General features: G+C 39.9%; 1 protein-coding gene across 1 annotated transcript; it reads left to right on the top strand.

Moving 5' to 3' along the window:
- The first annotated feature begins 1,547 nt into the window (after positions 1-1,547).
- Klf8 (KLF transcription factor 8) lies at positions 1,548-12,754 on the top strand. The gene is made up of 4 exons (XM_059251285.1): positions 1,548-2,103; positions 3,890-4,001; positions 4,619-4,758; positions 10,886-12,754. The coding sequence occupies exons 1-4, from the start codon at positions 1,596-1,598 to the stop codon at positions 11,065-11,067; spliced, it is 942 nt and encodes a 313-aa protein (XP_059107268.1). The 5' UTR covers positions 1,548-1,595; the 3' UTR covers positions 11,068-12,754.
- The last annotated feature ends 322 nt before the right edge of the window (positions 12,755-13,076 follow it).

Below are 13,076 nucleotides of genomic sequence, written 5' to 3'. Positions count from 1 at the left end.
CAAGAGCAGTAAGCGTTCTTAACAGCTGAGCCGTCTCTCCGGCCCAGTGTTATATGTAGCCACACAGTACACTATGTGAGAGGATCCCAGGGCTCTTTGCTTCATCAAACCATAGCTTAGTTACCATTGATCATTCTTTGACCATCTTCCTTCCATTGTCTCTAAGCTCTGGCAGTCAATTTTTCTGCTCCCAACTTGTACAAATTGAGTTTTTTTGTTTGTTTGTTTTTTGCAAAGATTCCACACATGAGTAAGATCGTGTGGTGCTTGTCTTTCAGTAACTCCATTATTTTCCTTAAAATCGAGATCTCCAATTCCATCTGTGTTGAACTAATAACAGGGTTGTATTCCTTTTGAGGATGAATGCTATTCTATTGAATATATGTATCACATTTTCTTTATCCTTTTATCACTTGCTAGACAGGTTTCATCCATGTCTTGGCTGTTGTGAATAGAGCTGCAGTGGACATGGGAGTGCAAATGTCTTTGTCTGTGTCTCTGTTTCTGTTTCTATATCTTTATCTCTCTGTGTATGCATGTGTGTGTGTGTGTGTGTGTGTGTGTGTGTGTGTGTGTGTGTGTGTGTATGTGTGTATGTGTGTATGTATGTATGTAGACCAAGTCTTACTGTGTATCCCAGGCTGGCCTCAATCTCATGACCCTCTCACTTCAGCCTCTCCTGCTTCAGCCTCCCAATTGATGGGATTATAGATGTGCATTTATTTTTAAATATGCCACAATTTAGAATTTACAGATTTTAATCTTGCATGTAAATTCAACTAATTACACTGTATCATATTCCCGGTGCATATTATCTGCTAATATACCATTGCAAATAGAAGTGTTATTCTTACCTTTTTTCTCTCCTTGAGAAAGCCTATTAATTCTCTGACTCATCTAAAATGTCACCTTCTCTTTAAAGCCTTCCCTGTCTAGATAGAAGAAATTACCTAACCCCCACTCCCTGCCACCCCAACAAACCTTTTTAGTGTTGGAAATGGAACCTATGGCTTTGATTTTGCTAGGCAAGGGGCGTACCACTGTGCTACATCTACTTCCTCATTTGTTTCTCTGAGGCTTCCTGTTCATATGTCACATCACTTCTTTTGGTATGACTTATAAGCTACTCATATTATTCTAATATCATAGTTAGTATAAACTTAGCTGTGTCTTATTCATAAATAAGAATATCATTGCTGTGTCTTATTCATAGCTACTGTCACTGGACTTAGCACAATGCTTTTGCAAGAGGATGATGTAACGGTTTCTGCTTTTTTTTTTTTTTATCGAGGAGCTATTTTCTAAATGAATATCCTTTCATTGGATTTTTCAAGTTAAAATTGAATTTCATTTTAGATCTTTGATTGCCAATACTTAACACTGGTGCTTAGTGGCATTTTCTTTCCTTTTTATTCTTTAGTGTGTTATGGTCTCATTTCTTTCAGTATGATGTATCTTTTCCATGAGTGTAGAGATGTCTTTCTTCCATTGTTCCTATGTCACTAACGGTGGCTGTCTTCCCTTGTAATCGTTTGTTTTAGGTCCCCGGCCCTGTTCAGATCAGACATCCCCCTGTGACAGTAGACAGAAGAAATATGACTTCTTCCCCACTCCTGGATGCCAGCTCGATGGAGAACCCAGCCTTGTTTAATGATATCAAGATCGAGCCTCCGGAAGAGCTGCTGGCTAGTGATTTCAACCTGCCCCAGGTGGAGCCGGTCGATCTTTCCTTTCACAAACCGAAGGCTCCTCTCCAGCCTGCTAGCATGCTGCAAGCCCCAATACGGCCTCCCAGGCCACCGGCTGCAGCCCAAGCCATCGTGGTGTCTACTTCATCTGATACGGGCACATCAGCAACCATCCCTACCGTTCTCACTCCAGGCTCTATCCTGGCCTCCTCTCAGGGGACCGGGGGCCAGCCGATCTTACATGTGATTCACACTATCCCCTCAGTCAGCTTGCCAAATAAGATGGGTGGACTAAAGACCATCCCACTGGTGGTTCAGTCTTTGCCGATGGTCTATACCAGTTTGCCTGCAGATGGGAATCCTGCAGCGATTACTGTCCCACTCATTGGAGGAGATGGCAAAAATGCTGGATCAGGTGAGTGTGGCTGGGGTTGACAGCTTCCTACTGTCACTTGCCTCCCGAGAACTAACTTTCTGAGCCATTCTATCTTGTCTCTTTTCACCTCTTCCAATTTGGAGCGACACTGTTTCAAAGGGGACTTGTTGTAATTATCATTTTTTTAGAAAGTGGTTTTAAAATAATTTCTATATAATGCTTAAGAATGTATAATGAGCCATGTATCTTGGCACATATCTATAATCTCAGCACTTGAGAGGCTAGGGCAGGATGATTATGAGTCCCAGGCTAGCCTTGGACTACAAGTTCCAGGCCACACTGTGGTCTGGGTTACATAAGGAGACCTTGTCACAAAAGAACCTATAATTCATCTCCTTGAGATAGTCCATGTTTCTCAAACAGGGATGCCTATTCTTGAGTGAACTATTATGTATCTTCCTAGGATTCTTATGTACTATTATTTGATAGTAAATAATTTAAAGCATATTTAAAGTATTGCTGTTTTAAAGCAAAATACAAAATTTGAACACTGAGTTAATACACAAACTAACAACAAATAGTTTGGAATGCTTTGTGAGAAAACTCAGTATTCCTATCACTACCGTAGCTTAGCCAGGCTTAGCTCTGGTCTCTACAGAAAAGTCTCTGCAATGTATCCACGTTTCCTGGGCAGCCCTTTCTTTGACATCTGTGACCTTCCTTTTAAGCTTTTATTGCTTCTAAGATTTTATTTGATTTCAAGAGTATGAGGCCATTTTTCCTAACTGAGTTGGGAATTCTCGAGAAGACTTTTATGATGTGACTGTGCACCTCTCCAGAGACACCCTCCACAGGGCTCCCTAGTAGTTGTTTAGCTACAGATCATTTGTTGAACAAAGAAGGTTGAAAATTTGCTCAGAGTTTCATATGCTGTCATCTATGTATTTATTTATGTTTTGTGATACTGTTAGTTTAATTTAGGGTCTAACATATATTAAACAAGTACTCTACTACTCAAATACACCCCCAGGCTTCTTTTTGAATTAAAGAACAAAAACAAAAGCAAAATATTTTTTGTGTGAGATACAGTTTCATGAATGTACTCAGACTGGTTTTAAACATATTACCCAAGCAGATGTTGAACTCACGGTTCTTCTGCATCAGCCTATTGAGTAGCTGGGCTTACAGGCCTGTGTCACCAGGCCTGTCTTACTTCACTTTTGAAGTGAGCTCAGAATTCAGAAGGTCTAAATTAAGCTCCATCTTTCATTGTCCTCAACAATAGGTCCCTTTCCAGAATTACATTTATTTAATTCATAATCAGAAATGATCAAAGAAAATCTCTTGCTTCTGACATGGTTTGAAATATTTATCGTCACCATATATGTAATATTACAATCAGCTTTGAGTGTCGTAATTGTTGGGATAATCCTAGGAATTCTCTTATGACAGTCAGGGAACTGTTCAAAGACTTCAGTGTTCCCAAAATATGTGGAACCCATCTTTTCTGCAGACCCTTTCCCAGGAGCTGGTGGTAGAGGGATGGATATATCACACTTAGATCGTGTCCTAGGGAAATTCACATTCTGGTGATGCGAGAACAATTCTTGCTACCCTTCCTTCCAAGACACCTGTGTCCCTTCTTATGCTAAAAATAATTGTTTAGCCATTACTGTCTTTCTCCTCTTTCTTTCTTTAATGATTTTTCTATTTTCCACTTCTTAATATGGGCCAAGCTGGGAATCCTGAAAATGATTGTTGAGGTGAAAATAATTGTAGGGCTGCATACATCCTTGTCTACAGTGCTCCCTTTCTTTGTTTTTAGTCAAAGTTGACCCCACCTCCATGTCTCCACTGGAGTTTCCAAGTGATAGTGAGGAGAGTGCTATTGAGAGTGGATCCTCAGCCTTACAGAGTCTGCAGGGATTTCAACAAGAGTAAGTTGGAACTGTGTGTGTGTGTGTGTGTGTGTGCGCGCACACACGCACGCATAGCATTAGAATGAACAGAACACAACAATAAAAGTTTGAGGAAAACAATATACAAGCTAGCTGCTTTCCTAAGAACTATCTAAGTGTGTGTACAGACATGTGTATGTTCATGCATGTTATGATAGAATTACATTCTAATTGTATGTCACGAATTCTATCCTTGAAAAAAAAATCTTCCAATTTTCTATAAATTATACTTTTGTAGTGTTTTTCTCTATAAATTTAAAATAGCCTGGTCTTTTAATCTTGAAACGAATCAGAAGCAATTAGCTAGCATTGAACAAACATGTTATATGAAAAATGTATTTTGTTAAGCACAAGAATGGCACTTGTTGAAGTGAAATGTTCACACTGTTTGACAACGTAGCTACTCAAGGAAAAATTTCCACCTCCAGTGCTTTCTCAGGGAGCTACATTTCCTAAGCAGACTGGCCCTAGTTAAAAGAATTGCTTACGTTGTTCTAATTATTTCTTCTCTTGGGGAGCTAGCATGAAATTTGCATCAATGATAAGACGGTACAAAATACCACCACTGTAACTGGTTTTCTCTCTTTCTTTCTTAGTCCAGCAACAGTGGCCCAAATGCAGGGAGAAGACTCTCTTGACTTAAAGAGAAGACGGATTCACCAGTGTGACTTTGCAGGATGTAGCAAAGTGTACACCAAAAGCTCCCACCTGAAAGCTCACCGCAGAATCCATACAGGTCTGCCCCTCACCCCGCCCCCCCACTCTTTTAGCTCCAGCACACACACTCGCCTATACAGATACTACGAGATGAGGTTGGGGGGGAGAGAGACAAACTACAAAGAAGAGACCAGTTATGGGTTTGGGCTCTATTGTTCTTATCCTAAAACCAGAAACAGTCTAGCAGAACAGAAAGCCAGTTACCTTCCAAGTAAGTGTGCTGCTGTGCCTAGTTTTACAGTGCTAGCTATTAAATAAACCCAAGGCATCATGCATGGTATGCAAGTGCTCTACCAACTTCACTACATCCCCAGCCCCTTCGATTTTTGTTTGGTTTTCTTTTGTTGTTTTTGGTTTTTTGACATGGCATCTCTCCTGTAGCCACCTCTGACCTCAAACGTGCTATGTAGTTGAGGCTGACCTTGAATTTCTGATACTTTTGCCTCCATCTCCCAAGTGCAGGGATTATAAGCATCCGATAGCACACTCATCATATTTTTTAGTCTTGTTTAAGGAATCTCCATACAGTTGTCTGTGTACTAGTTTACTTTTCTACCAGCAGTACATCAGGAATCTTTTTTCTCCATATTCTTCTCAGCATATTGTATATTTGTTTATTTATTATACTAGCCATTCTGGCCAGGCTAAGATAGAGTCTAGGTTTCTTTTGTGCATCTGTAATGGCTGAAAAGCAAGCATTTTTTCATGGATCTACTAGAGCATTTGTGTTTCTTATTTTCAGTAGTGTGTGTGTTCACATCATTTTTCCATTTAGTGAGTGAATTACTCATTTGCTGTTAACTGTTTTGAATTCTTTGTATATTTTGGATGTTAATCCTCTCTCATATGCATAACTAGCTGAGATTTTTCTCTCATTCTATTGGTTATCAGTGTCTTCTATTGTTTCTTTATTCTGCAGATGCATTTTAATTTGTTATCACCCCATGTGTCTTGATTTTATTTCCTGAGCTATTAGAGTCATTGAAGTGTCTTACATATTTTCCTCTAAGAATTTCAAAATTATGGTTCTGACATTAGTTTCTATACCACTTTGGGTTGAGCTTTGTTTAGTGAGAAATAGGGATATATTTTCAATGCTTTGCATGTGGATATCCAGTTTTCCCAATACCGTTTATTGTCAGGGATGATCTTTCCCCAATATATGTACATTAGATGCTCCTTATCGTTTTAACTAAATATTTGAGCAAATCGACTTTAAAGAGGAAAATTTATTTTGGTTTCTGGTTTCAGAGGTTTTAGTCTATGGCCACCTGTCTCTTGCTTCTAGTGATGCAGAACATCTCGGGGCAGAGCATGTCAGGGAACAGAGCGACTCACCACATGGTGGCGTACAAGAGACACGGAGATAAACAAAGAAAGGCCATGGACAAGATATGCCTTCTAAGTTTCTATACCTTCATGCGCCCACTGATCTACTTCCTCTATGCAGGCCCTGCTTCGTGTTTTCCATCACTTAAGAAGAGTATAAAGTTTTAAGAGCGTGAATAGATAAAGCATTAATTATCACCCTCATAATCCAGTCACTTTCTTTTGTTCATCCATATAAATTTCCAGTGAGCCAGGCAGTGATGGCACACACCTTTAATCCCAGCACTTAGGCAGAGGCAGGCAGATCTCTGTGAGTTCAAGGCCAGCCTGGTCTACAGGGAGGGTTCCCAGACAGCCAGGGCTACACAGAGAAACCCTGTCTTGAAAGATCAAAAAAAAAAAAAAAAAAAAAAAGGAAAGGTAAAGAAAATTAAAAGGCTGTAGTACACATACATTTTCCACATCGTTTTATTATATATCTTGTAAAATAGTCATGTTAGTATTGGAAAGGGGCTTTAGGATATCATTCAGGTTCACTGTTTAACTATAGCATGGTGTTAATGAAGTGATGATAAAGGGATGCAGAAGAGTCATAACAATATTTACTGTCGGGTTCTGCTTTTGATTTTGTTTCCTTTTAAGTACTACCTATATTTTTTTTTTTTTAAAGATTTATTTATTTATTACATATACAGTGTTTTGCCTGCATGTGTCCCTTCAGGCCAGAAGAGGGCACCAGATCTCATTACAGATGGTTGTGAGCCACCATGTGGTTGCTGGGAATTGAACTCAGAACCTCTGGAAGAACAGCCAGTGCTCTTAACCGCTGAGCCATCTCTCCAGCCCCACTACGTATATTTTTATTACTAGAAAAATAAAACTCAGGTGATCAGGCTTGGCAGCAAGCACCTTTACCAAGTGAAGAAAGCCTATCTCAGTTCTCTCTCTCTCTCTCTCTCTCTCTCTCTCTCTCTCTCTCTTTCTCTCTCTCTCTTCTTATCTTGCTTTATTGCTGTGTATAAAATTTCAAGCACTGTATTCAAAAGGAGTATGGATTGCAGACATCAACATCTTTGTCTTTTTTATTGTACAAGCAATGTTTCTGGTTTCTCCTCATTCAGTATTATGCTGGCTATAGATTTGCTGTATATAGCCTTTATCATGTTAAGATGTGATCCTCCTGTTCCTAATTTCTTCAAGGCTTATATTATGAATATATGTTGAACTGTATCAGAGTCCTGTCCTGCATTTATTGAGATTATCATGGGATATTTATCTTTGATCCTATTTATGTACTGTGTTACATTTATTGATGTGTGTATGTTGACCCATCCTGGCATACCAGAATTTAATCAAGTTAACCATGCCTTATTGTTTTTGATATGCTGTTTAATTCAGTTTGAAAATAATCTATTGAGGACTTTTGTGTCTATGTTCATAAAGGCTGTTGGCCTATACCTTGCTTCCTTGCTTTTTTTTCATATGTCCTCATCAGGTTTTGGTGTCTAGATAACACTGACATTAGCTTGAACAAAAGCTTCTTTAACCATGATGAAAGGCAGATCTTGAACTAGAAAGATGGACTTCTTCCTGCACTACTATTTTGAATGAGTGCTCTAGCAGTGAGCTCAGATCACCACATGGTGGCACTACTTTAACAAGTTGGTTATTATTCATCCTGGTGTACTGAAAATAGGAATTCCTAGGAGAAATCCTTGAGCAATTACAATAAAGTCTATACATAGCAAAGCTGTTGTGAAGTGTGGGGATGGGATACTACTGTATTGAATCAAAGCAAAAGAAAATCTCATTTGCACTCTACGTTCTCTGAAATCCTGTTCTTTCTAGATGTTAATAAGCATGTGTAACCTTCCAGTCTTTTCTTTTGTTTGGTGAGAGAGTTAGACAAGGTAGCCCTGCCTAGGCTAAAATTCACTATGTAGAGCAGGCTGACTTTGAGCTCAGAGATCTCCCTGTTTCTGCCTTGTGGGTCTGGGATTAAAGGTAGTGTACCACTACACCCAGGTTATCTTTAGTCTTAATACATTCGATACATTCAGCTGGGTGTCATTCTTCTTAGAGGCTTATGTGGCAATTTCTGAATATTGAAATTATCAGTAAGTACCATCTTTGATCAACCAAATAGTTTCCGGGTAATACTCCAAATGTGAGCTAGACTGGACTCCACTCTATTGTCCCATTATATAACAGCTGTACGTCCAGTTAATTAGTGAACACTTGGGAGGGTCGGTAGGTGGCAAGCAGTAAGCGAAAAGATGCAAATCAGATTGCCACCAGAATTGAAAACAGAAAAAAGGAAATGCCCAGGAAATTTTATAACGGGGAAAAGAGGGATAGAAGAACAAACTGTTAGAATCCTGATACACTCTGTGTCTGCATTGTTGTCTCTGATTGTAAAATAATACATACTCATCATAGTAGATGAGAAACAGAAGCATATTAAGGAAAAAATGAATATTGCTATGATTTATGACCTAGATTTAACCACAGTTAATATTTATTTGTCCATATAACATAGTTCCTTTAATTAAAAATACTTAGGATGGGCAGTGGTGGTACACACCTTTAATCCCAGCACTTGGGAGGCAGAGGCAGGCAGATCTCTAAGTTCAAGACCACCCTGGTCTACAGAGTGAATTCCAGGATAGCCAGGGCTACACAGAGAAACCCTGTCTCAGAAAAAAAATTAGATTTATTTATTTTTATTTTATGCATATGGGTGTTTCCCATGTATGTATGTCTGTGCACCATGTGTGTGCCTGGTGCCACAGAGGCTAGTAGAAGGCATCAGATCCTCTGTAACTGGAGTTACTGGTGGTGGTGAGGTACCTACCATGTGGGTGCTGGGAATTGAGCCTGGGTCCTCTGCAAGAGCATCCAGTGCTCAGAACCATTGAGCCATCTCTCCAGCCCCAATTAATTAACTTTTGCAACATAATTTCACTTAGGAACCCAGTCTAGCCTCAAATTCTTGGACCTCCTACCTCAGTTTCTTTAGTACTAGGATTACATGTGTTCACTACCCCTCCTGGCTTATTTTTTTATATATAATATATGTCTATATCATATTTTTAAAGTATTCAAGCAGTACAAAAAGTTACTTTAAAAAAAGGCCTCCTACTATCCTTCACCGTTACTTTTATCATTGTTGATACTTTTTCTATAATTTCTATTTCAGTGTATTGATGTTTCCTTTATCTTGAGTGTACAAATGTATGGTATGTGACCTATGCATATAACGGGATTGCGCTATGGTAATTCTTCCTATACTACTTTTTTTTTTGGCCATTTTTCTTTCTCTCCTGAGCATTCATGTCCCATATATAATCCGGTTAGAACCTTAAGAGTCTGAGCGTGGAGCTATTTAAACTACTTGGGCTTGACAGCTCGCCCCATTCCTTTCCATGTACGAGTTTCCGACCTTACACAGAAAGAAGCGAGCCAGCTTTCATCCAGTGCTCTTCCCGTTGAATCACATGTTCTTCTTGCGGATGGCTTTATTTCAGATTGTTCATTAAGAAGCATCAGATGAAAGAATGTAGTTGGACTCGTGGAGCGGAGTAGAAAGTAGCAGCCACCTGGATTTGTGTTACAATTTGCATGTCAAATTCCGCCTACAGGCTCCTGTGTTTGAAAACTTGGCCCCCAGCTGCTCGAGCTGTTTGGGGGAGGTTGTGGAATTTTTGGCAGTTGGGGCTTGGCTGTAGGAAGTGAATCTCTGGGAGGTAGGCTTACAGCCCAGCCCCACTTTCTGTCCTCTTTCTGCTTCCCGATCTAGAGTACACGCTGAACCAAGTTCCCGAGGTAATGGAGGCTGCTGCCACCATGTTTACTTTGCCTTGATGCACTGCATGCCCTCAAACTGTGATCCAGAATAAGTCCTTTCTTCCCTAACTTACTTCTTGCCAGGCATTTGGTCACAGAGAGGAGAAATGTAGCTAATACAGTTTAGACTAGCAATCTGACCCTTTTTTTTTTTTTCATTTTTCTTTTGAGACAGTACCTCACTGTATAGCCTTGCATAGCCTGGAACTCACTATGTAGTCTAGCTTGGCCTCAAACTTGTAATGTTCCTCCTGCCTCTCCCTCCTGAGTGCTAGGGTTGCAGGGATGCTTTCCTATGTCTAGCCTCCACTGTTTACCTTTTAAAATGTTTTGAACAACCTTGTGAGATATTTTTGCCTCTGTTTAGATTTGAGAAAATAGACTATTTACTATATGGTTAGTGTGGTAGAAGCAGGATTCAAAGACTCTTTGAGAGCCCGTGTTCCCTCCACTTCACCGTCGCAGGCTAAGTTTAGACCTTCTGCAAACAGCAGTGTGTAGTCGGGTAAATTTTTAAGTATCCTCACTATAAAAAATGGTAAGTATGTGAAGTAATGCATATGCTAATCAGCTAGATTTAACCAGTCCACAGTGTGTGCATATTTTGAAACTTGTAGAAGACAAGCAATATGATTTTTTTATTGGTTTTTCGAGACAAGGTTTCTCTGTGTAGCTTTGGCGCCTTTCCTGGATCTTGCTCTGTAGACCAGTCTGGCCTCGGACTCACAGAGATCCACCTGGCTCTGCCTCCTGAGTGCTGGGATTAAAGGCGTGCGCCACCACCACCTGGCGCAATATGATTTTTATTTGTCAAACTTATTAGTTAAAAAGGTGAATGAGAGTGCCCCTTCGAGGTGATTGTCTTACTTTTGTACTAAAGCTTTGATATAAATATAAATTATGTATTCTGCTGTCTTTCTGGTAGTCAGTCATTTCCTGATTACCTTCATTTTGCTGTGTTCCCCCTGCAGGAGAGAAGCCTTACAAATGCACCTGGGATGGCTGCTCCTGGAAATTTGCTCGCTCGGATGAGCTCACCCGCCATTTCCGTAAGCACACAGGCATCAAGCCCTTCCGGTGCACAGACTGCAACCGCAGTTTTTCTCGATCTGACCACTTGTCCCTACACCGCCGGCGTCATGACACCATGTGAATATCCCAGGCCACAGATGACGTCCTCTACTGGTCTCCTGAGTATCTGCTGAGGTTGAGACCCTGTTTGCCTCTGACTACAACTTGCCCCTGTGACTGGGGGTTAGAACAGCCTACTGAGCCAGGGTGATGAGACTGGAGCAAAAGTTAGCTGGTCTCCCATGCGGCTCTTCATATTCCGCTTTCACCTCTTCACTGTCCAGACTTCAGTTTTCTCAACCTCTTCCTGGGTTGAATTCTAGTGCGGCGCCCATGGTTGCCCTCCCTGACCCCTCATGCTATGTTATAGACATTTTTCCTACGATAACAAACAAAACAGGAATCAAACTCAAGGCTGTGAACAAACATCCGCTGCTCCCCCTGCCACTTTTCTCTTGTTTTTTAAAACTTTTATCCATATATAAATATGTATGGATACAGTATATATATATACTGTAACCAGTACTTAAAGTCATTTAGCAATGTCCTAAAATGAGGGTTTTTTTTTTTCAAAGTCATAGGTACAAGGGGCATAACAGTGGAGTTGATTGGTCAGATTTACAGAGAATTGAGTCTGAAATACAGAGTCTCATTCTAACCGTGAAGGTTTTGTAGATCCAGTTTTACTTGTTCTTACCAGTTTGGTTTACAGACAGTACCAGCCCTCCTTTTTGAAGTCCATCAAAGAAATGAAGGGATTTTTCTCGACCTCCTCTTCCTCCTCATGCTCCTTTATAATTAAAGGTTTTATGGCACAATTACATTCTTTTTAGGTTAAGTTTGGACAAATATTCAAAGCACAGAAAGACAGATCAGTAGGGAGAAGTATTCTAGGAAAATATGTCAGGCAGTGACAGGAAAAAGCAGACCTTGGAGGACCCTTTGAGCAATTATTTGGATAAGGTATTAGAATTGCTGTTAATCCCAAACCTCATTCAAAGGGCAGCCTGTTGAAACGGCGCTTTCGATGGGCTCCGCTGTACTGTTTATTCTTTTGTTTACATAAAGCAACCATTCAGCGTATTACCTGAGAGAAACTGCACACTGAGCACGTTATACAGAGGTGAGGGGTTGCACTAGAGGAATTTGGTTTACTTCATGCCATTTTTTGGCACTCATTCTTCTGTTTTTAATGAGATAGAAAAGATTTTTTTTTCTGACACTGACATATAAAAATCATTTTTAATGTTTTACCACTGCTGCCAATACCCAAGCCATTTATTTTAGATGTAAAAGCAGGATGCATAATATACATTTGGTTGCCCAATCAGACTGTTCCTAATATTCTCTGGGGCATAAAACGCTCTGTTCCTGGCCCTGGACCTCAGATCTACCTCCATGTGGCATATTTCCTCTCCTGGGGAAAAGGAGAGGGACTTTGTATCATTAGGATAGGACGCAGCCTCTTGCCTAAAGGTTGTCTTCATACTAAACCTTTTTTCTCGGCAGATATTCAAAGCTCTAGCTTGAGTACTTCAGGTTACTACCTCCCATGGCTGTCCTTTCTAGCTAAATCCTAGAACTCTACCATCCAGAAGGGGTCCTGTCTACTTCTACCCATCCCTCCCATCTTACAGATGAGGCAAATACGGGTTCGATTCTTTCTCCAGATATTTCCTTTGAGGCCTTATATAGACCTATGTACTCCTTCTCCCAGGGATCACACTAGTAAACCAAATTAAATAAAAAAATTATGTGATTGGTTGCAATATTTGTCCAATTTTATGTTATACTTCAGAAAACTTTAAATCACTCAAAATTCATATATAGTTGACAAAGTAAATAGAATGTGCTTATGGTCATTGCCAGTTAACATTACGCACACAGTGTTTCTATTCTCATAGTTTGATATTTCCAGGCTTTTTTAAAATTTACCTTGTTTCAAGTTTCAGTGTCTTTCCAGACTATAAATTCTCCACAAATTAAGGCCTACTTGTACTTTTCCAGATGACGTGTAGGTTTTGCTATTATCATTATCTTCATACAGGATTTTTCCTGACTTATGGTATACAAGTTCCAAGCTGTATACTA

Source organism: Peromyscus eremicus, chromosome X (assembly GCF_949786415.1).
Source record: "Peromyscus eremicus chromosome X, PerEre_H2_v1, whole genome shotgun sequence".
Classification (NCBI taxonomy): Eukaryota; Metazoa; Chordata; class Mammalia; order Rodentia; family Cricetidae; genus Peromyscus; species Peromyscus eremicus.
The sequence above is the reverse complement of the archived record's forward strand: the minus strand, read 5'-3'. Positions and strand labels throughout refer to the sequence as shown.